The 25409-nt window shown below is 39.0% G+C and overlaps 1 protein-coding gene across 1 annotated transcript in view; it reads right to left on the bottom strand.

Annotated features, from left to right (window-relative positions):
• The window catches only part of CEP112 (centrosomal protein 112), a 303594-nt gene that overhangs the window by 211025 nt on the left and 67160 nt on the right, over window positions 1-25409 (bottom strand). The window contains exons 9-15 of the mRNA XM_065415534.1: window positions 21980-22079; window positions 20701-20819; window positions 17568-17711; window positions 4693-4847; window positions 4221-4350; window positions 2365-2457; window positions 1312-1371 (exon numbers count right to left, since the gene is read on the bottom strand). Of these exons, the coding sequence (XP_065271606.1) occupies window positions 1312-1371; window positions 2365-2457; window positions 4221-4350; window positions 4693-4847; window positions 17568-17711; window positions 20701-20819; window positions 21980-22079 (801 nt within the window). The remainder of the gene's footprint in view (window positions 1-1311; window positions 1372-2364; window positions 2458-4220; window positions 4351-4692; window positions 4848-17567; window positions 17712-20700; window positions 20820-21979; window positions 22080-25409) is intronic.

Below are 25409 nucleotides of genomic sequence, written 5' to 3'. Positions count from 1 at the left end.
CACCCTGTCTTGTTGAGCCAGACACGCCAGTCTGCTCCAACACAGACCCAGGGTCTGAACCACATGCCCCAAAGCTGCAGACTTAACTGAAAGCAACTAACAAAAGTGTTCCTGTCTTTAACACTCAGATGCCCAACTCTCAATGGGGTCCAAACCCCAAATAAATCCATTTTACCCTCTATAAAAGCTTATACAGGGTAAACTCATAAATTGTTTGTCCTCTATAACATTGAGCTAGCAAACAATGCATCATTTAGATCCATTGTTCCTTTTGTTATAAGTAAATGAAGAGTAGTTCACTTGTAGCTGTATTTCAATTCATTCACATCATGAGTTTGTCACTAATTCTTAAAAAATAAGTCATGCAAGTCCATTATGTAAACTTTTATACATACATTCTGTTAAAAGCAACAGAGGGTCCTGTGGCACCTTTAAGACTAACAGAAGTATTGGGAGCATAAGCTTTCGTGGGTAAGAACCTCACTTCTTCAGATGCAAGAAGTGAGGTTCTTACCCACGAAAGCTTATGCTCCCAATACTTCTGTTAGTCTTAAAGGTGCCACAGGACCCTCTGTTGCTTTTTACAGATTCAGACTAACACGGCTACCCCTCTGATACATTCTGTTATTAATCACTACATCAGCTGAACACAGCTTTGACTTTAAAGACAAAGTCATTAAAAAAAACAAAGTCATGTGGAATAATTAACTCTTGCAATGAATAACTGTTTCATGTCAACATTTTTGATGTTTAAGTATAAAAATTTGTACATATTGGCAAAGTGCTGCAAGATTAAATATGCACTATAAGTGCTAAGCACAATTTTTTTTTAAAAAAAATCTGCTCTCAAAACACTACCTCTCGAAGATGATAGAGCATATGTATGGGTACAGGTAAAAGGTACGGTATTTGTTGGGGGAAATGCTAAAATATCAATAACAATTTCAAACTCCCTCTCTCTTCTACTAAAGCAATAGCAGAGAGTGAAAAATCACAATAAGAACAAAAGAAGTACCTAATAGGGCCCTGTCTGCATCCTCTTCACTGGGGTGAATTTCACCCTAAGTGAATTAAATAGCAGGCATTAATATGTTTCGAACCACAGACATTATACTTCCGGAAAACATTTTAACAGCTTAATCCTTATTTAAAAGCTGCTTACTACTAGACAAGTTTTTAGGTTTCATCAGTTACATACCCCCTTTCTACCCAATATTCACTTTTTTATGGATTTGTGGATTTAAATAATTAGTTGCTGCCTATGACATCTGAAAGTGCATGTAACATTTTCATTTTTCCTTCAAACTCTACCTTTTTTTCATGAATCCGCTCTAAATGAAGTTTTTCCTGTTGAAATTTGTGTTCTTGATCCTGCAAATTGAGGAATTGATTTTTTAATAAGGAATCGCTACTTCTTTAAACAGATTACTATAATTCAAAAGCAGCCTTTACCTAGACAAAACCTGTACATTTTACTAGAGCGCAGTATGGTCCATATCAACCAAAGTGTCCAACTGTATTTCATAATTAAACATTAATTGACAAAATTTTAATATGTTTTATTTTAGTTCTAAAAATTACACAGCATTATTACTAATAGTTGCTTAGTGTGGGGTGTCTCCAGAATACCAGTCAGAAGACACAGGTTCAGTTACAGGTCTCAGGGCTTGTCCACACGGCCATTTAGAGCACAGCAAGCTAATATGCTGAAGATTTACACACTGGCTTGCTGAACAGTAAGTATCTGTGTAGACAAGCCCTTAGTCCCTAGCTTCCCAGACTAAAATAAGATGGGAGGCAATGAAGTTAGACCGTAATGAGTGCAAGAGGGGAGAAAGAGTGCTTTCTCCTTGCTTTACAACAATTCACCCTATCAAATAAAAACGCTGAAGGATTCCAAAGACAGTAGTACATAGTCCTCCTGTGCCATCAAAATGGCTACACTTCCCCAAGTAAGAACAGAACATGATGAGATGTGGGGAAAAGGAGATACCCAGGGCTCCAACAGGGATGCACTGTAACAATCGTGAAACAAGTTTATGCTGACTTTTACAAACTTAGATACTGCTATGAAAGACAGAGACAGGGATTTTTTTCAACTTTGTACTTCTCTATAATCCATTGATATACATTTTTATATCAGTTCAACACATAGGAAAATAAGACAAATAGCCACAAAGTTTCTTTAAAAGGCTTAGCCAAAAGAATAAGAACAAGTTCTACTCTGTTAAGTGTAGAGGGATCGGCTCCTCTGATTTCCAAGAGCTCCAAAATATATCTTAGTTTGGCATTCTATTCATACAAATCTTAGGAACAAGTAAAAAGGGCTCTTCATTTTTCCTGAGTGAAAAATTCAGGGCTCACCCTCAGCTGTTGCTGCCTTTGATGTTCTGATTCTTGTAACTGTTGTTTTAATTCAGACACACTCTGTTCTAATTCTTCAATCACATCAGATGCCTGTAGGGATTTAATAGAAGAGTGAATGTTTGTCTTGTAATCTCTATTTACTCTACAGAAATAAGTTACTCTTTCCCTTTTCAAAGTTGCATCAAAAAAGTAGAAAAAATTATAAATTTGGAAAAGACAATCTTTTTCAACACTAGTCATATGTACTTCATTTCTATTTGTCTATAAAAGTGCAGATGGGACTGTAGTCAAAAATTATAAAACAAAAATAAAAAACAAAACAAACAGGCAGCTGATTTAAGAAATTTGAAAATAAAATGGAGACAGTCATTTAGCATTTTCTTATCAAAGATCTTAGCATTCCAGTAATTCAGATCAAAATGTGGATGCCATGTTTGCTCTAGGTTAATCATGTTTAGAATACGCTACAGTTTTTGAAATTTGCTATGTTTTTATAATATATATTTGATTTGAACATGATGTAGGCTAGATAACCTATCACAAAAGCTACTTATAAAAAAACTAATTTCTTACATTTTTGTGCTGATTATTTAAAAGGTTCAATTCAAAGATGTATGCAACAAAACGTTTCATGAATAAAAACAGGACAATATTTTAATATGTACCTGAAGAAAAATATTTTTCTTCATAATTCTTTCGGTAACAAATTTTCAAACAGGCCTCATCCAACTCTCTAAGCTGTGTGTCAAAATTTGCATGTCCAAGTTTTTCGGCAGCTAAAACCTTACATTCATACATCCAAAACAAGAGCTCAGCTAAATGGTTTACCATTTAACTCTCTCAGGAGGAATGTGGCAGTTGTAAAGTATATAACACAGACAGACATCTTGCACAGAAGTCTTGCATATTACTGCTCTTTTATGTAATTATAAAATGCACAAAAGAGTACAGATCACATATAAAATAATACATATCCTAACCACAATGCCCTTTGTTAGTTCATCCTTCCCTTGGGAGTCCCTGGAGGGCCATCTGGGCTCAGGAAGGCAGACAGGATCTGCTCCCTCATGCAGGCCCCCACATTTCACTACTTCTCCTTCATGGAGTCTTCTTCCCCAGCTTGCCTTCTCTCCTCTTAGCCGTGTTCTTCCTCTCTTTATATGCCCCCCTTTCCAACACCTGGCTTTCTTTGTTCTATATTTTGGTTATTTTCCATTGCTCCTATTTTCCTACCTCCCTGCAGAGGGGTAGGATAAAACTAGTTTTCCTAGGCTTGAGTCCAACCCAATGTTCCAAGGTGTTTTCACCTGAATAGCGGTCACTGAGTTCTAACAACCCTCCACTGTATATGGTCTAGGAGGATGTGACATGGTCACACATGCAGGGGTGGAATCCACTTACATATTGAGGCATTCAAAAATTACAAAAAGAACAGGAGTACTTGTGGCACCTTAGAGACTAACAAATTTATTATGCATCCGAAGAAGTGGGTTGTAGCCCACGAAAGCTTATGCTCTAATAAATTTGTTAGTCTCTAAGGTGCCACAAGTACTCCTGTTCTTTTTGCGGATACAGACTAACACGGCTGCTACTCTGAAACCTGTCAAAAATTACAGTAATTTCATAACACAACTTCACAATATCAATCAAATTTCATAAGTTCTACAGACAGATCCCCCAAGCCATCACAGCAAGTGAGTAGCTCCTTTGAGTAAAGTTATTCACGTGCCTTAATATTTGCACGATTGAAGCCTTACAGACCATTTTGAAAGTGTGTCCCCTTATATACGTAATTGGTAGGCAAGCATTTTTATGCCCATTATTCCTGGGAGGTTGTATGTCTGTAAACATACCTTAGCTGCTGAGAGAGCATGTTCCTGTTTCATAAAATTTATGTCAATATCATATTTGTTTTGTTGTTGTTGAATATTCTGTTCATAATCTTGTATTATGCGATCCTTCTCTTTCTGAAGGGAGTTGCACCTACAAGTAATAATAAAGGAAAAATAAAATGGAAATTGGCTTCAAATTTTGGCACTTTATTTGCTTTATGTAATTTTTGAAGCTTCTGCAAAATTCTACACACCCACCTAGTCCTCTCACTCGATAAAATGTAAAATAAAATTGTACAATGTAAAATATATTTGTTTTTTTCGTGATCAACATCTTGGTGAGTGTCGAACAGTGGTTTTTGCACCTGGGTTGGTAAATTTTCATGACAATTTCCTAAGGTTGAATTATTGAGCACTGATTTTCTTGAAGACAGAGAGTGATGTTTAGTTTTGGAATTGCTTTGGTTTAAACTCTGACTACTTTATTAATTACCTTGATTTCACCTCCTGCAGTTCAGTGCATACTGCTTGGTAGCATTGCTCTAGATCAGTCTTTTCTTGAGATAATTTCTGACGCTGTAAATTACTACTTTCAGCCTCTACAGTCAGCTGCTGGACACGGGCCTCCAGTTCTTTGACCATCTGGTTCTAAAAGAATAGGTCATTGTTAAGAATAAATTAGTGCACACTCCTGTTGTTATTCAACAGCCTAGAGCAACTGCAGTTCTCTGGTGGTCCAGAGAAACAAGAGTTATAAAAGCAAAGCTGTCATCAGTCAGGACAGTAAATTCTATAATGTATCAAAGCTTTCAAAATATACATGTTTCAAACAAAGTAAAGTGACACCTCTGCCTCCCAGACCCAAACTGGAACAATACTCACACTAGATTTCTATAGAATAAAGTGTTTATAATATGAAGCAAAACAAACAGTTTAAAGAAAAAATTGTTATTGAGGATAATGTATCTTGAGCTACTTCATACCTGTCAGAAACAAACAACACTATGATCAATGACAATATAGACAGCCTGCATGTAAGACAGAGCCCAAAAAAGAAACTTTCAAGACTAATACCAGGAAACATATATATATTTTCTTTATTTGTAGTCCCTTTCAAGAACAAACAAGTCAGTTGCTCAGATAAAGCCTTTATAATGTTGTTATGGAATCCAATTCATTTAATTTGTACGTTATATTAGCACCAAATGTTTACTGTAATAAAATACTTATTCATTTACTAAAATGAAATCATGGCCAATGCCTGTTCCCAATAAATATACTGAGGTACCAAAGAATTGAAGAATTCAGGAGTTGTTCATTATTTGCAGTAAGTCTCTTTTAGTGTCATATCCAAGAGACTGCAAAAATAACTTGATACAGCAGCTGATAAAAGACATTTTCCATACACAAAAGACTGTTTCTTTGTGTATCTGAGTAAACGTGCTCACATATGTGTATGAGATATTTTGAGATATACTGATAAGTGTGGCATGCTATAAATTAGGGGGCTATTAAGAGGACTGATTATGATATACGTATTACAATATTCAATAATGCTTGACACATTTTTAGTAAGTCTTCATATCAATTTACAAATATTAACAAATACCATTCACAAATACAAACATCACTCCATGAAGTAGGTGGTATTATCCCCATTTTAAAAATGGGAAATTGGAAGCACACAGAGAGAGATACCCTGGCTCAAGGGGACATAGCAATCAGGATCAGGCCTAGAACACAGGCATTCCCTGCCTGCTTCCCTCTATATTTACCTCTCCTTATAACAAATCCCTTTTCAATAAATTATAAATGTACACTGAACATTTTTGTGTTAAACACAATTTCACAACATTCAGCATTTAAAATAAAAATATCTGAGAATTCCAAAGAATATATACTTTTTCTCTTCTCCATTCTTTCCTAAAGTAATCTTAGTGTATAAGGAAATGAGAATAGAATTCCTGAGAAGGCAGAGGTGAGAAAATAAGACACAGCTGCCTTTTCAGGATGTTCAAATCAAAGTTATTTTTATATTAACAAAGGTTTGGAGGTGGGGGAAAGGAGAGGAAGTGGAAGAATATTTTCACCCTCTGTTAAAGGAAAGTAAAAACTCAAACATCTGTCAACTCCATTCAAGTTTTGTAGTATATTTAAATGTGCCTGGAGACATTTCTGACACACTCATGCAATCAGAATAGCATTACTCAAGCTTTGCAAAACAGTCTAAAATATTTTCTCAAACACACCAAACTTAACCATACACTTGTGTTGCATTTTAAAAGAGACTCTTTCCATCAATGCAAAGCCAACTGCAGAGTCTGGTTTGTTTAGACAACAAAGAAAGTCAAGTATATTTTACTTTTAAGTGACAGGATTTGTCATGTAGCTAGTGGAGATTACTATCTTGTTTTTGACAAACAGCAGCTTTCAGACATCCTGTACCCAATAGATTGAACCATATGATAAAATAAGGAGGATATCCCACTTTGCCAGCTGGGGGAAATTTGGCAAGAAAAAAAGTTATCAACTTAATTGCCAATGAGAACAGTACCTTCAAAGATAACTTAAGCTGTCAATTGGGGCACAACAAAGCCAATCCCCTAAGAAGCTTGTAGCATGCAATGAAACTGTGTTACATTAATATGGAAAATCTGCATTGATGGTTGTAAATTTTAGAACAAGATACAGTAGTAGTTTCAAATCAGGGTAATATCTTTTATAAATAGCATGAAAACAGTTGGCATTTTTATTATGTACATGTAGTATTAATAAGAGGGGCCATCCTTCATCCAGTCAGTATTTTGGTCAGTATGCTCCTTAATGAAGAGCATATTTAAGAATATCCCTGAATCCTCTACTGTGGCTGATAGGCTGTTCAATGTACTGTGGGCATTCCCCCCATAATCCAGCAGCTGTTAGATACTCCTCTTGAAATGTGCACTGTACAGTATGGGTCACTAGACCTCCTGGACTACATGGATTTTGCATCTAGAGGCTGTCCATAGGGAGTCTAATGCAAGATCAGGATCTAAAACAGTTGTCAAAGAAGCAGCTACATCTGAGCTCAGAATTTGGCCCTTTAAGCATAAGGCTATATTAAACTCTGTCCAATCAATTGTGAATGCTTTTGCAATCTAGATTTGTGCACTAATCTAACCACAGCAGGTATACATATTATACCCTATGGGCGGATTTCACTCTCAATTTACAAACAAGAGTCATCAAGGATCTTCGAAAACTATTGACTTGTTTTGGCCCTCCTTAGGAGTTTTTTCTACAGATTTATAATTTTAAATTACTGTCAGCCATCCATAAGGAATTCCCTCTTCTTGCATTTTCACTTATGAAACATGTCCCTCCCAAAACATTTTTAATATGACAAACACTAACCCATGTCAGTGGAAAACACTATCACCCAAATGTTTAAAAAGAAGACACAAAAGCGCTAAATCAGAGTCTTCCTCTGGGTCTCTCAATGCATTTTGAATTATCCATTTAATTTACACTGTAAACTCCTCAGGGTAGGGACTGTGAGTTCCTCTGTATCTTAACAAAAATAAATAAAAAAAACTCAGTCAAGATTAAGCATCAATATTCACCCAAAATATTATTTAAAATGTTAGGAGGTGAAGATGCCTTTTAGCAGCACAGCATATTTCTTACTACGGAATATCACAAATTATGAGATGTAACTATTAAGGGCCTTTTACCATAAATAGTCATAGTCTAGTAAAATATACAGCATGAGTGTTCTGGGGGGGAAATAATTTAAGGAGCAACACTATGCTTTCAACTCTTTGAAGTGGCTGGTTGGATTACACAAGTGAGATTCAGCTTCTAGGAGAAGACATCACTCTTCAGGACCTCAAGTTGGCTGACTCAGCAATATTACATACCGCAAACCCCACCCCCAAACATTCTTCTCTGAGTTGCACAGATGTAAGTCCAGAATGACTCTGCTGACTTTGATGATTTAGACCATTAACTCATCTTGCAATTAATCACTTGCATGGTGTGCACACATTCCCAGTCCTTTCTCTTTTTCCCAGATATCCTCCTACATATACACTTCCCACAGGACAACTGCTATGGATAATGGTAAAGTAAGGTCTATGGCAGAGATGGCTGAAAATATATGAGAGATAGGGAGAGATGGCTACTTATGTAATAAAACTAATGCCCAAAACCCCTTTTCATAAAGCTTTCATAAATTTTCATAAAATGTTTCCATAGCTAGTAAGCCATTCTTGCTTCAGTGTTTTATAATTATTGATGCTAAATCACACACACACTTCATAACCATTGCTATCTGCACTAAAGTATATATATTTTTCCAATAAATAAATGTTTGTTTTAGTGGGGGAAACATTTGTATTATAACATTGACAAGAGTTATATCATTCAGCCAATTCACTTGTTCACAATAAATGGCACTCCTGACAGTATAAAACGCCATGAAAAATGAAAAAAATCTAAAACAACAAAAAAAAGAGAAACTAATTTTCAGTGACAGTCTAGTCTTTCATCTTAAGCCATGCCTTGAACTCTACCTTGTTTAATTATTAAATCAGGAGCTGCTCAGCAAGATCTGTCTGCTTTTGATGGTTCTTAAATTCAATCCTGCTGACAGACTGTGTCCATTTTTCTCCGTATTTACTGTTGCCTATGACAAGGTCTGAATGCTAATTTTTCAATTCAACATTCATTAATGACAGAATAAAGTTTGTTTGACGTTGCCCTTTAGCTCATTCAAACTATCACTTTTCTTTAATGTCTCATCTTGATGACAAAAGTACAAGATACCTCTTTGAAAGGGACTTGTTGATTTTTGCTAACAAATATTTACTTTATAAACTGTGTATACAGTGTATAGTAAATACAGTTCACAACTGACTTACAAATTATCTGCCTTTTAGTATTTTAACGATACACAGGGAGTTCCCTTGAGGTTTGTAAGAATTTATGTGGAATTCAGAATGAACTCTTTTCTTCTCCAAGTGTGTTAGAACACATCTAGGTGAAGGTTAGTTGCCTACTGCTTCTTTCCTTGGAGGATTGTCTATCACTGCTAGACTGAGCAAAGAAAGGTTACGCCCAGTAACTGCTGGTCTTCCAATACACTGCCTTTTGGGTGGGCACTATCCTTAATGACAAAATGAGTACCCTCTCAAAAGCAGCAACTGTTGCTTCCACACACATGCTCCCCCATGGAGCTGAACATTTGAGGCATGGTTATAAAAACTACCACCCCAAATGTATAGTTCCTTCTACATATTCAAAATCTATAACCAAAGGCTCTAAAGAAGCCGCCTCTTTCATTGTATATTGCCTGTACAGAGCTCCACTTCAGAGGATTAAGTAATAGTACGTACAGTACTCCAAAGAGAGAGTCTCCCAGACCACCAGCTAAACCAGCTATATGGGCCATTTGAGATGGTGGACCAGCACAATGTGGCTGGCGTGTAGCCAAGGATTACCTCCTCCCCGACACACACACACACACACACACACACACACCCCTACCTGACCGTGCAGGGATATTGACGACCAGGAAAGAAGGGGTAGAAGCACAGTGCAAGGCTGGCACTCTCCACCTTACTGAGTGGGGGAGGCAACCTAGTGACAGATGATGTGAATAAAGCTGAAGTCCTCAACGCTTTTTTTGCCTCGGTCTTCACAGACCAGATTAGCTCCCAGACTGCTACACTGGACAGCACAGTATGGGGAGGAGGTGAGCAGCCCTCAGGGGTGAAAGAACAGGTTCAGGACTATTTAGAAAAGCTGGACATGCACAAGTCCATGGGTCTGGATCTAATGCATCCGAGGGTCCTCAGGAAGTTGGCGGATGTGACTGCAGAGCCATTATCTCTGAAAACTCGTGGCAATCGGGGGAGGTCCCAGGTGACTGGAAAAAGGCAAATATAGTGCCCATCTTTAAAAAAGGGAAGAAGGAGAATCCGGGGAACTACAGACCAGTCAGCCTCACCTCAGTCCCTGGAAAAATCATGGAGCAGGTCCTCAAGGAATCCATTTTGAAGCACTTGGAGGAGAGGAAGGTGATCAGGAACAGTCAACATGGATTCAACAAGGGCAAGTCATGCCTGACCAACCTGATTGCCTTCTATGATGAGATAACGGGCTCTGTGGATGAGGAGAAAGCAGTGAACGTAATATACCTTGACTTTAGCAAAGCTTTTGATATAGTCTCCCACAGTATTCTTGCCAGCAAGTTAAAGTAGTATGGATTGGATGAATGGACTATAAAGTGGATAGAAAGCTGGCTAGATCGTCGGGCTCAATGGGTAGTGATTAACGGCTCTATGTCTAGTTGGCAGCCGGCATCAAGCGGAGTGCCCCAGGGGTCGGTCCTGGGGCCAGTTTTGTTCAACATCTTCATTAATGATCTGGATGATGGGATGGATTGCACCCTCAGCAAGTTTGCAGATAACATTAAGCTGCGGGGAGAGGTAGATACGCTGGAGGATAGGGATAGGGTCCCATTCAATACTATAGGCTGGGGTCCAACTGGCTAAGCGGCAGTTCGGCAGAAAAGGACCTGGGGATTACAGTGGATGAGAAGCTGGCTATGAGTCAGCAATGTGCCCTTGTTGTCAAGAAGGCATATTGGGCTGCATTAGTAGGAGCATTGCCAGCAGATTGAGGGAAGTGATTATTCCCCTCTGTTCAGCACTGGTGAGGCCACATTTGGGGTATTGCATCGAGTTTTGGGCCCCCCACTACAGTAAGGATGTGGACAAATTGGAGAGAGTCCAGTGGAGGGCAACGAAAATTATTAGGGAGCTGGGGCACATGATTTATGAGGAGAGGATGAGGGAACTGGACATATTTAGTCTGCAGAAGAGATGAGAGAGGAGGGATTTGATAACCGTCAACTACCTGAAGGCAGGGTTCCAAAGAGGATGGAGCTAGGCTGTTCTCAGTGGTGGCAGATGACAGAACAAGGAGCAATGGTCTCATGTTGCAGTGGAGGAGGTCTAGGTTGGATATTAGGAAAACCTATTTCACTAGGAGGGTGGTAAAGCACTGGAATGGGTTACCTAGGGAGGTGGTGGAATCTCCATCCTTGGAGGTTTTTAAGGCCCAGCTGGCATGATTTAGTTGGGATTGGTCCTGCTTTGAGCCGGGGGTTGGACTAGATGACCTCCTGAGGTCTCTTCCAACCCTAATCTTCTATGATTCTATGAGCTCTCCACCTCTCATTGGTCAGCCAGGAGCTGATTGGCCCTCACTTTAAACCCTTTCTTGGTCTTTTGAGGCTTCTTTCCCCCTTTAGCTGCCCTACCCTATCCTCCCTCCCTGTTGTCATAGTTTAGAAGCCATATTTTCAGGATGCTGTGGGTCTCATTGATTGCCTGTTCTGTGATCAGGAGGAACTTTTTCCCATTGGACCAAATTGGCAGAGGCTTGGTGGGCCTTTTTGCCTTCCTCACAGCATCATAGAGGCACAGTTAAAAGGAGTAGGACTTTGGAATTTAATATTAAGAATTTATAAGAAGAAATTTTAGTTATGTCACAACTTGCAGCCCATCTCCAATGTGGAGAAAGGCTAAAAGGGTCAGCTCCCATTTCGCTGGTGAATCTTGTGTCTCTGCGAGAAAAGGAGACCTCAAGTCTTCACAGACCGAGGTCCCCCTCTGGGATCCTCTACCCTGTTTGCGGAAAGAGGATACGAGAGTTATTAGTTAGATGGTGGAAGCCCTGTAACCCTATACTGGACCCAGTTAAAGTACCTGGTGTGTGACAAGCAGGAGGTGGGAAGAGAAGGGAGTTGAATTGGGGAGTCAGCTGCCAGGACTAAGAAGTCCAAGTACCAACGCTGATATGCCCTCTTCAAAGCTGTTAATAAAATCCAAACTCTTTCCCATTTCATCTTCCTGATTATCCTTGGAAGGAAGAGTATTGCAAGAAATGAAAAGAGAAACCTCAAAAATCAAGTCTAGTAAAAAAACATTGTCAGGTGGATGTCTTTTTTTGTATATACGTTTGAGTAATGTCAAGAGCACCTCCTAGAGCTACTGGATAGACTTTTCCTTTTAAGTGGTGTACAAGTCTAATGAGAAAAATAAAAGTTCTTCCTCCTCTGGACCAGAAGTGAGGAGTCACTGTTGGCATTCTCTTTCAATACAAATATGGACCTGTATAAAACCGTTTGAAGTACTGTACAATTCAGTTGCCATTTGTGTTGGACATAAATTCCTGCTTAGATTAACTGCCAAGACACTGTCCTCCCCTGGATGATGGACAGCAATAAATGTGGCAAGCTTCTTCAGAAGTTAAATTGCTTCCGGATAAGACAAACCACATCCCCCACCTTGTTGATGAAATGCAACGTGTCACAGTGGTACTGTCCATCAACACTTGGACCACTTTTCCATCAGGTGAGGAAGGAAAGCCTTGAAAGCCAAGCAAATTGCTCTTAGCTATAACTTTTCTATATTCATGTTTTTACAAGTTTCCATAGACATTGCCGATCCAGGTGACTGAGAAGGAACAATATAAATGGATGAGAGAATGGAATTTTAAAGAGGATGGCACAGAGTGGGAACTGGATGAAATAGTCTTTTTCTATGTCTCAAAAACTCACTGATTTGAAGGAGTTCAACTCCATGTCACTAGGAAAAATGACAGAGCTATTCCCAAGAAGTGAAACCTGAGGGCTCATCAGTATATCCTTTAATGTGTTGTTTAGCTGAGAAGGGTGCAAGGGATGTGCTAGCGGAAGAAAGACATTCTCAAGCTTCCTAGAAATGTTTGTCTATGGGAGTTTCCAAGCATGAACGTTAGGAAGAAGACTCGGTTTGTAAACAGCAGCACATTGAGAATAAGCCTTATATGATACTGGATAAATGCTTTAGAAGCTAGTGACTATTTCAGCACCTAGTGGTAGGGCCATTCAGGAAGTTCCTGTTTGACTCTCTTGTCCTGGTTTCACATTCTCTGACCAACATTCTGCTTCTGAATTCCAATCAAACTATAGGGGTTACATGCTCTTATATTTTATGTTTAATATGAAGAAAAAGTCAAGTGCAGTAGGTATCTGCTTCCCAGTGGCCATTCCAGCTAGGCAGAAGGCGCCCCCTGATACGTGACAGGGATGGCCTTGGAATCCTCCATGGAGATCTCCAGGACACTTTTTCATGGAGGTTCTCAGCAATCCTTTGCAGAAGGTTTCTGGGGAGGACTGCCTTATTTCTTCCAGTACAGCAGAACACTTTCCCATGCCACTCCAGTATTAAATCTGCTGGCATCAGTGTAGTACACAACATAGCAGCATAAGGACCAGGTCTGTACCCACATGGTTGCAGCATCTGCTCCCTTGTCTCCTCCGTTACACACAGGGTCACCTGGGAAGACGGGGGACATTTCCATTACAAGTGCTTGTACCGCAAATGACAGAGCATGTGATCCCCCAACCATGGTGATTTCCGGGCCCCTCAACCACAGTTTCCCTAACATGCCAGTGGTTTGGGTGGCAGGAACAGGCGTTGATCTCGGAATCTGAAAGCCTAGGGTGACTGCTACAAGCAGCATTAATGGAAAGAGGGGTGGGCTTCCTGTGTTCTCTTGTGGCCATAACCCCCACCCCCCAAGAGCCGCCTTGGACAAAGACCACAATTTGGGAGGCTTAACGTTGGTCTCTGGTCTCAAAACAACATCTCTGTTGCTGAGGGGAGATGGAATTGTCCACCTGCACTCCCAACAAGGGTTCCCACAAGTTGCAGCACAAGACTCATCGCCCATACCACTGGGCCCTACTCACCATGGCTGGAACACCTGAATAGCTAGTGGTTCTGATTAGGTTCTGGCTTGCACTTGAGCGTAATAAGGGAAGTGACTTTTAAATAGCAACCTTGTACCAGACCCAGAGTATGCACTGACAATGGTTGCCTTGTGCTTTCCATGCCTTCAGAACATCCTCCACACCAGCGGAGAGGCTTTCCCAGATTAGAAGATGGAAAAGGAGAATGCATGATGACATGTTCAATGAGGTAACGAACGCCTCCAGGACAGCTGATACAGAGCTCAGAGCCTACAGGATTTAATGGTCTGAAAAACTGGATATGGAGAGCATCCCAGGAGCATGAGCGTGCCACGCAGGATGAGATGCTGTGGATTATGAAGGACCAGACATGTTGAGGCGTCTGGTTGAGCTACAAGAATAACAGCTTGAGGCTACACGCCCTCTGCAACCCCTGCACAATGGACTGCAAATATTGACCTGGTCCCAATCCCCCTCCCCGAAACGTTCCAGGAAGTGGTGGGGGAGGGTACTAAGAACAAAAGATGGCCATTCAAAGACCTTTGATGGGCAAGACTTCTGTGCTTTCACAGACAAGCTGACCTGGTTTCTCCCCTCCCAATTTTATCACTCTGTTTGCCCAAGGTTAAATTATTTTCCTGTTCTTTAAGTTTTTTTAGGTTTGTGCAATAAAAGCCAAATTTTCAAGAATGAAATACTCTTTATTTATTCCTAGCATTCAGGTTGGGGGAGGGGAGCAGGGAGGTACAGGAAAACTGATGCAATGGAGGGGATGGTATGGGAAGGCACAACGCAGTTAAGCAGCAAACATTACTGTGGCTCATTACTGGAACGGGTTTCAAAGCCTCCCGGAGATGCAGGGCTCCTTGCTGGGCTCTTCTTATTGCCCTGGTATTTGGCTACTCAAAATTAGCTGCCAGCCTATCCACTTCCACGCCCCACCGCATAGTTATTATGGAGCACACAGCAGGCAGCGATAGCAATGGGGATATTGCTTCCAGGTCTAGTAAGCAAACTGTGTCAGTGACCCTTTAAATGTCCAAAGTCATATTTCCCCACCATTCTGTACTTGCTCAGCCTATTGTTGAACCGCTCCTTACTGCTGTCCAGGTGGCTGGTGTACGACTTCATGAGCCATGGGAGCAAGAGGCAGGCTGGATCTCCCAGCATCACTATTGGCATTTTAACATCATCAATGGTTAATTTGCAATCTGGAAATAAAGTCCCTGATTGCAGCTTTCTGAACCGATCTATGTTCCTAAAAATGTGTTCATCATGCACCTTTCCTGACCATGCCATGTTGATGTCAGTGAAAGGCCCCCTGTGATTCACCAGTGCTTGCAACACCACTGAAAAATATCCCTTTTGGTTTATGTACTCTTTGGCAAGGTGGTCTGGTGCCAAGATAGGGATATGCATGCCATCTATTGTCCCACCGCAGTTAGGGCACTCCATCGCAGCAAAACCATCCACTATGTCCTGAACGTTGCTTCTCCACTGTTAGAGCAGGTCTCATTTTAGTGCTGCTGTGTTTCAGGGCTGGGGAAAGCACTGCACCAAGTTCCTGGAAAGTGCCCTTCCGCATTCGAAAGTTCAGCAGCCACTGCTCATTATCCCATAGCTGCATAACCATGAGATCGCACCAGTCAGTGCTTGTTTCCTGGGACCAGAAATGGTGCTTCACCATGTTCAGCTGCTGCGCGGCTGTCAGCAGCAACCGGGCACTGTTTTGTTCTATGGCTTGCATCAGGGCTGCTTGAATAACATCTCAATGTTCTGTGCGGCAGCTCCTGTCTCGGCTCTGGAAACACTGCAGGTTAAGGCGTGAGGTGTTTGTAATGCTCACAAGAGTGCACAGCTGAGCGAGGTCCATGCTTCTCAGGCTATGACATACATGTGCCTAAGCCAGACTTTCAAAAAAAGGCATGAAAAAACATGGGTTGTTTGCCATTGATATCATGGGAGAGAGGAAGGGAGGAAACTGCATCATGGGAGGTTGAAGCCATGGTCCCATCCTCTCCCTATGACAACGTTTTGGTCTCATGCAGCATTGCAAACCCATCCCAAAACCCCATGTGGCTAGTTGAACTAGTTGAACTGGGCATCAATGCAAGCACCGCTAATGAGGATGCACTCCACCAACACAATGTGTGGGGTGTGGACACACCCAACTGACTTAATTACTGCAGCAGCTGAATGTCGACTTAAATTAAGTCAACTTAACTTTGTAGTGTAGACATGCCCTTAGAAGTACCCACTTACATCTCTTAGCGTATTCATGAGGTAGCTGCATTAATGGATTTCAGTGAGTTTCGCCCAGGCTTTACATTGAAAAGATTATAACTGTGATGGTGGATCTCTAAAGATGAGCAATTACAGGGAGATGTGTGATGACTTCTGGAATACCTATCCTTAAAAGATGTATCCTGAAAAAGGATCCTGCTATTTCTATACTCTCTGCATTATATGGACTCATTATGCTAACTGAAAAAAATAGGTAATGTCAAAATGGAAGCTTTTCATTTAATATTTGTTTGTTCTAGTGGAGTAATTCTTAAAAACACTCTTAAGGACCACACATACAAAATCCCTGACATAAAGCACTAATAAAATGACTTGGACACATTAAGCATTATCAAACAACAACAACAACAGATTATGGTTATGCTTATATGACAACAGGAGTAGCTGAGCAAAATGATAACTCTCAAGACTTTCATAGACAAAGTGTCAACCACCTTATTTGGGCGTAAACCAATAGAACTGGAAAATAAGGGGGAAAGTTCAGCTTCATGAATAGGGAGAAGCAGTAGATAGAAGGAGGAATGGTGAGAAAGTAAAATTAATAATAAGAAACATTTTCATAAAGCATTTACAGTATGTACTCAGTCTTTTTTTTCCAGTTAAATAAAAGAAAGTTGGTTGCCTACTGTAATGAAAGGGCGCTCTCAGTCACATTCCTTATCAATGAGTAACTTCAATTAACAACCTCCATCACAAAAAATACAGTTGTTATTAGTCTCAGCTGATAAACCAAGGACTAAATAAAGATGGAGACTGAATCATCTTCATTCCTAAAGATTATCCCCCCTCCAGATCAAAGGCACATTAATGGTTAAGTCTGAAGAATTTTGCATTGGAACTGTCCACACTGCACTGGATTTTAGCTTCCAGTGCTACCAATCCAGCACCTTTCAGAAACCCTAGAATTCACAATTTTACTTTTGTTAAAAGAAGCAGGGAAGTGAAATTCAAGCATCTCTAATCTGACTCTGTTGAAAAAAAAATAACTGCCTAGACATTTGAAATGAAATAGTGTTACTTCTACTATCTCTTTGATGAAGCAATGTCATAGCATTGTAGCATGGTAGTGTAAGGCTGTCAAAAATGTTTTTCAGCCCCACAGTCTTTATGCACATTTTTGTGGAGGGACAAAATAAAAATAATTCTTATCTGAACTTTTCCCCAATACTTTCTGATACACTATGTCTTAAGAAAAATGAGCATTCCAAAATGCACAGGTACACAAAACCTGAACATTGCAATTCATATTTGTGGTCATGATCTGGATATAAAAAACTTACAGTTGCCTTTGTCTGTGCCAAGTACTCTGTCTCCATTTTACTAAGACGTGCATTTGTGTCCTCAAGCAGTTCTTGGATATTTTCTGTGTGTTTCTTCTGAAGATCAAATTTTTCCTTTTCCATTTCTGCCACAGCATTGTGGAGCTATATTTAAAAAAAATATCACCAGGCTATTCAGTGACTTATAAAACTGTACAGCTGACTTTTCTGACCTTTAGAATAAAAACCTTATCATTTCCCCCCTTATTAATACATGATAAGATTTTCTGTATCACTGCTCCAGAACTAAAAAGGAAAGAAGCTTAAATATGAATACACCAACCAATTTATATTTACCTTTTACAGAACATTGAAAATATATTTGTAGTTTTTGCCATTAATTTTGTTGATCTTGTATTCATTTTAATATTGAAATTGAACCACTTACTAATGTACAAACTTTGTAAATTTTCTACTATACAAATAATTTGCTCTTTCCTTCTTCTAACAGTACGTCTCAAAATGTAGGAGACTGGGGACCCTAGAAACAAAACTATCCACTTACCTGAATTAGAGAGTGTTATCTGTGACGCCAGTCTGAGCTACCACACTATACTGCCCAACACATTACCTCTCTACCCCAATATAACGCGACCCGATATAACACGAATTCGGGTATAACACAGTAAAGCAGTGCTCCGGGGGGGCGGGGGGGCGGGGCTGCGTGCTCCGGCGGATCAAAGCAAGTTCACTATAACGCGGTTTCACCTATAACGCGGTAAGATTTTTTGGTTCCCGAGGACAGCGTTATATCAGAGTAGAGGTGTACTTCCATTCTAACACTAAGTGCATCCCTTTCTGTTTAAGAGCTAGAGCCCCCAGATTTGTAGAGGTATTAAGGAGTTGCTGCCATCAGCATTGCAACACCTAACTGATTTAAAAGCAAAAAAATCTCATCTTAAAAAGGGCTTCAATAGGATTTAGCCTCCTAAGCACCTAAATATATTTAAAAATTTGGACCTTCAAATCTAAATTGATTAACAAGTCACCTTGGCAATAATTTTATGTCAAACTGGCCAGATCCTGTCTGGCGGATTGATGGTATGAACCATTACAGTGTGTTGCTCAGGTTTCAAACATGCCCATTTCACTCACAATAATGACCTAAAGAACATGCAATGTCACACAAATGTGGGTAATGACACTCTGAAATCTGTTAAAACCATATTAATTTATACATATTTATTTTTTAAATAAAAACACCACAGCAGTGGTCAGTCTCCTTGTCAGGTGCCTGAAACATACTGGAAATGCTGATCTTATGATTTTTATGCAAATTTATGCAGTGATGATATTCATCAGGACCACCTCTTCATCAAGTCTACTGTGAACAGGGACAATGCAAGTCCCCAGAACTGTCAGAATGAAAATTAAAACTGTATAGAGGGGCAAAGTCAGTGCTGGAAAAATGAATCTATTTTTCAATTGCAAGAAACTCAATTGTCGTTAGCATGCTTTTAAAAATAATCTGAAAGTAGAAATTAAAAAGTACCAATCCTTACACACAGGAATATTTAAATGACCACCAAAGTCAAAAAAAACTAATGGATACCCATTACTCAAAAACTTCTTACCCAAACGATGCATGGAACTCCACACAATGAAAGCAACTAACATGATTTTATCATTGGCTCAATATTTACTATCAGGAGAAAAAGAACTTTATTTTATGGCTATCTAGGTCTTCTTTATTAAAAATTTGGGACAGATGAAAAAAAAGCCTTTTCAGTAAGCACAAAATCAGAGAACACCTGATTACATTTTTTTAAAGTAAATGTTACACGAAGCAACATGGTTTTTTGACTCTAAATCATGCTGGAAACAGCCTCTAGTTTGTTCTACAGCACTACATCCGCAAAATATGCTGAGTCTCCTGTCAACAACCTGACTCCTTACACAACAAAGGACATTAATGATGTGAGTTTGCAAAGGTTAACTTCTATTCAAAGGGAAAAAAAGGACTTGAGAAGGACAAAATGAAATAACCTTCATATACACTATAAAAATATTCTACCTATCCATCTTTATTGTATTGTCTTGGAACACTGGACTATCACTTTTTTCCCCATGGGGTAAATGGTGCCTTTACACCACTCCTGTGTTTTTAGTGGATTTAAAATTAACATAGCATTTTTGTTTGCATCCTTGTTTGTGTACTTGTATCATTGATGACAATGGCAGCTTTGGGCATAGCACTTGCTAGTTAACTGTCTATGCAGAGCAAGTATGATGAACTCGGGGTCAAAATACTGTTTTTGTAAGAAACAAAACATTGAGCATTCTTGCCTCAGGTTCTTTGCTATTGGGAAAAACAAAATGTATGAGCAAGTTCTCTTCCAAAGCAAGAAGAAAAACTAACAAGGCCTTTGGCTCATAGGTCCAGGTGCCAAGACATAAAATTAACCCCATCCTCTCTGGGAAGGGAGGCACCTTGACTTTGGGGCGACTTTCCTCCCTCTCCAGTGGGTTAACAGCACACTGTCTCAACAATATTGTGGCAAGGCTGGAGCTGTACTGTGATACATCTGTCTCAGCACACATTGATGATGCCTTAAGCCTAAAAGTAAATAAAACTTTTATTGAACAATTTAAGTGTCACTGCACAAATAGCTGTTCAAAAGAGTCATTGTGGCTGTGGGCAGCAACAGTTCAACAGATAAAAAATCCACATCGGGTAAACTGTCACCAGAAGAATGCGACAGGACACCTTCCTTGTATTCCCAGGCAAATGGGTTTGTCAAAAGGAAAAGACAGGGCTTGCAGATAGCCTCCAAAGAAAGACTGGGATTTGCTCATATGTTTTGGAGGACTAGGTGTAGTGATGGTGGTGGATACAAATTAAAATGGCAAAATTTTGTAGTAGGTCAAATTTACAAAGATCTATTTTAGGTGAAAAATATATTAAGAAAAACTGGCAACGTTACTCTAAAAGTGAGCACAGAGAATACAGAAAAATAATTTCAGAAGTAGCATGTGTCCCTTTTAATTTTTTAAAATTAATCATTATCAATATGATGAATTGTACATTTGATCTTTCTACATTTCTATTGAATGAAAACTTCAGACTTAAAGCAAATAAAGTGTTATCCATTACCCTTTTCTCCCAGTCATTGTTCAAAGAATCTGTGCTTTGCTCACACAACTTCTTTAACTCCATAATCTGCTTTTCCTTAGTCTCTCTGACAACTTGTGACTCGCGAACAAGGGTCTGAACTGTCAAAAAAATAAGAAAATAAACCAATTCAAGAGATGCCTTCTTCCAATATTGGCAACAAATGCAATCAGATAACTCCAGTCTTCCTTTCTGATATCACTTTCTGATATCTTTGTGCTTTAAAAAATTATTTTGTTTGTGTGATAACTTCCTTACAAATGTAACATTAAATTCCATGCCATAAAACTGGATATTTAAACAAATATGGGATGTTCTCTTTCCACTGTGGTTTTGTTTACTTATAAAATATTTCCTGGTGACTTTTTTTCTCTCTCTGTGAAAACATGAATATACAGAATTCTGTAAAACCTTCAGTAAGTATGTAACATAAGAAAATTAAGAACCTAAAGAAAATATAAAAACATTGCAACTCTAAATACCTTGCATCAAGATTTTATGCACTGCCAATTTTTCTTAAATGTACCAGAACAGCAGAAAAACAATAGCAGTTTACAGGCAATTCTCAAAGAATTTTGAAAAGTGACTAGTGATTTTGAGTGCCCAACTAAAGCACCTGAAAAGATCCTAATTTTCAAAAGAAGCTGGGCATCTACCCTCTGAAAATCAGGCCCCTTAAAGATGTGTCACATTGGGCTCTCAAATATTGAGGCACTCAAAATCACTAGTCACTTTTCAAAATTCTTGAAATAAAGATTTAAATAAACCATAAAGTAGGGCTGGACTAAATACACTGAATAAATAAGTTGCTCAATTCTCCACCCAGAGCATAAAACTAATCTTGAACTTGTTACAAGGTTCCAAACTGATTATTTTAAATTAGTTTTAGAATTCATGTGCCACTAAACTTTCTACTTCTGATTGGGATTTGAGATATCAAAGTATTTCTATCACAAGAAACACTGTTTATGTAGTATTTTAGGCCCCTCAAAAACCAGTAAGCACTAAACCTAACAAGAACACGCTGTCTCTTGAAAAATGTAGTATGGAAAATGGAGCGCAAAGGGAATCAAATGAGCATCCTAGTCAAATGAAAAATTACGGCCAATCTTTGCCCGCAAACTTATGCGCACAACTCCTACTGAAATTCAACAGGAGTTGAACATGTGCACCTAAAGGTAAAATGTGGCCCTTAGTCATTCATGTATATAGTACCACCACACAAAAATAGAAAGCAAAAAAAGTTCTCTCGTAGCATCACCTTTCTTCTCTAGCTTCCTAATAGTCTCCTCAGCTTCATTCTGTTTAGTTTTGTAGAGGGTCTTCAATACCTCAGTTTCATTATTCTTTCTATCCAAAATCTGTAGTAGAAATTCACAACACTTTAACAAACCTGTGATTGAAAAGAAAATATAACCCACAACCAAAGAACAATATCATATATGTGGATATATAACAGTGGAAGAGTTTTGTATCTATAAAAGAGTAGTAGTCAAGAGATGCTTTGGCCTCATGGAAGTAATGAAAAGTGTGAAATTATCATTTCCACAGTAACTAACTGCAATGGTTATAAACAGAGGATGAATTCAGATGGGAAGCAGGCAACAGCAGGAGATGAACTTCTCAGCAACAAAAATACTACATTAGTGTAAATGTCCTTATAAACAAAGAAAAAGTGAAGAGAAAATGTTACACAGACAAAGAACTGATTCTGAAAAAGAATGATCTTCACAAGGCATCAAGAGCATCATGATTCCACAGGTCTTGAACCTTGGTCCACAGGGTTCCCAATTGACTGTCACCTACCTGCTCCCACCCAGTGGCTCACTACTAACCAACTGAGCAGAAGAGACCACGAAACCTGAAGTTACAACAGAGAGGGTTTCCCTGGGCCTGACTGGAGGAACACACTGAGTTTTGATTGGTCAGGGCTTCCTATTTAAATCTGAAGAGGAAGTTGTCCACACAACTGGGTTCTACCGGGCTGCTACACTGGACCCTGCCTTCTTGCCTGACTCCTCAACCCTGCTTTCCAACCTTGCCCCTGGTTCCTGCTTCCAGGACCTGTTCCTGCCATCCTGTCCTGGTCTCCAGTCTCTGAATCTGGCTCTGATACTTGGCTTGACACTTCAACTCCTTGGCTTGATTCTCTGACTCTGGATACAACCTTTAGCTCGACTCCCAATTCTGACTCCGGCTCCGACCCTTGGATTGACTCCCCAACTCTGACTACTGCTCCAACCACTAGACCCCGCATCTTTGTTTCAGCCCCAACACAATATAATGTTGGTGTAACAGTAAATTTAACAGTTTTGAAGACAATCCAAGAATGTGGACATACATTTTATTGATAAATGCGCAATTAATCCCTATGGGATCCCTCCAAAGAACACAAACACACGGAAGAAAATGTAAGATGCAACGTTTTCTTTATAAATGAATTAACACTTCGGCATTCAGTGAGTAAACAATTTTTTTCTTTTCTTTTAAAATACTGTAAGACATCTTACCAAGTGACCCTGCTGTGTCACTCAAAAATATATAATTGGCTATTCCAAAAGTAAAAGCAAGGACAGTATTTTTGGTCCTTACCCTGTTTTTTGGTAGTACTACATTGTCTATGGGGATATAGGGTGCGCATTGATGACCCACTCCAACTTCCTCTCCATGTCTGACACTTTTAATAGTATTCAGTTGTTTTCTTTTTCACTCCCAGCAATACATCTGCCTGTACCCTTAATATCTCATTAAAAACTCCCTCTCCCCATTACCTTACCTCTGAAACCATTTATATATTTGCTTGCAATTCCTTTACTATGTTTTGTGGGTCTTGCAAGCCAAAGACAGTACTCTATAATGGAGATTTACTATGTGTTCTATGTACAATGGAATCTACAATCCAAAGGCAAAGACAACTTTTTGTCTATCTTCATTGTCCATAACCACTCTTTGGTTATACATAAACATTATATCTCCATACTCTCATTCTGCAGAAAATCACCAGTTCTCTCTGTCCAGTCAAGTACTTTGATCCTATCAGACTCATTAGCATAATTTGCTAATTTCCCACCTTTGCTGATCTTTACCCCCACCAACTTCTTGCACTGGTATCTCAACCTTCTTCCCTCCCTCCACTGAATGAATCTGGCCATCCCAAGAGAGCACTACTGTTGGAAGCAAGCCACAGAAGGAAAGCCACAGATATGTAGGGATATGGAAGCCTCTCATCTGGACTTCCTTCCTTTCCTTAAACCATCAAGATCATTTAAAAAAAAATTTTACTCTTTTTTCTTTCCACATTCTCATAAAAAAGATTTAAACAACATAAGTTGTCTTGCTATGCTGACAGCAAAAGACAATCCTATATAGGTATTTGTATTTATAAAAATGCAAACACCTCTGTATTTATAAAAATATATTTACCACTGAAATTGTACAGACAAACTAAATTGATAGTATTGTCTAATCTGAATATTAAAATAAAAAGATGTATATTTATGTAAGTTGTTATGCTTCTGGCTGCAGTTTAAGACACTATTTTAATGAATATTATAAACTGAATGTTAAACTTAACATTTATGTTTAAAATGTTTTAGCGTTAATTTATAGTAATTCTAAAAACTCACATCAAGCAGAACGCTGCCACCCCAAAACAGAATGTTACTCTCACCTACATTAAATGGTCTTGTGATGAAAGGATTAATGCAACACTATTTAACTTCTTCTAAAACATACCCAACATGATAAAACAACTTCAAAAGATGGAATCTTGACAGCAGTTTGAAAAAAACAACAACTAAGGAGATGAGAAGGCATCTCAACTATTTCTTATTCTTACAAAGCTGTTTCCTTTAGACTCTCAACTTCACTAGCCAGTTACACTTACAAGCTTTCAGAACAGATGAGTCAAATATGCACCTGACCAAATATTAACATCCTTTATGGGAGTCTTTGATGTGTCATAGTGTTGTGTCAACTGACTTCCTCCAAGTCTGTGACTCAGTTTTGAAAAACAAAACTGAGACACTCAGTAAAGCCTAAATTAGGATAAGGCCCCATGAACCTCATCCTGTGAGGTATTAAGCACTCAACTCCCAGTAACTCCATGGGAATTAAGGACAATCAGCACCTTGGAAGAAGCACTTAGTACCTCAGAGGATGTGACCTTATGTAAAAACACGATAAAAAACATGATACTAAGATAAACAATATAGGCGGTGTCAGTCTTTTTAATCATTTGCAAAGTGATGCTTTGCAACACAGTTAGAAGAAATCCTACATAGCCCAAAGTAACCATTATGAAGTGATATTTTATTGCTGTGCAGAATCAAAAGTAAAATAACAGTTTGATAAACTAAGTTAAGCTGAATTGTAAGTGTTCAACAGTTTGCAAATCTATTTATTAAAACAGCCTACTTTTTCAAGCACAGTGTCAAAAATAAAATAGTAAAACCAAGTACTGTTACCATACTGATAAGAAAATGCATTTGGTAGACTCATTTAAACAATTAAAATAAAAAGAAAATGTTTAAGTGGCACTGAACTTTACACTAAAACTAACAAAAGCCAAGGAATAAATATTTACAAACAGAATCCTAGAGTTAAAGCTGGAGTTTCAAGAAAAATAATCAGATGATGGTCTTAGTTAATGACAAAATCACAGGTTTACAGTTTCACCATCAGATGAAGCC

Source organism: Emys orbicularis, chromosome 13 (genome assembly GCF_028017835.1).
Source record: "Emys orbicularis isolate rEmyOrb1 chromosome 13, rEmyOrb1.hap1, whole genome shotgun sequence".
NCBI classification, from domain to species: Eukaryota; Metazoa; Chordata; order Testudines; family Emydidae; genus Emys; species Emys orbicularis.
Note: the sequence above shows the minus strand (reverse complement) of the source record. Positions and strands in the feature narration are given on the sequence as shown.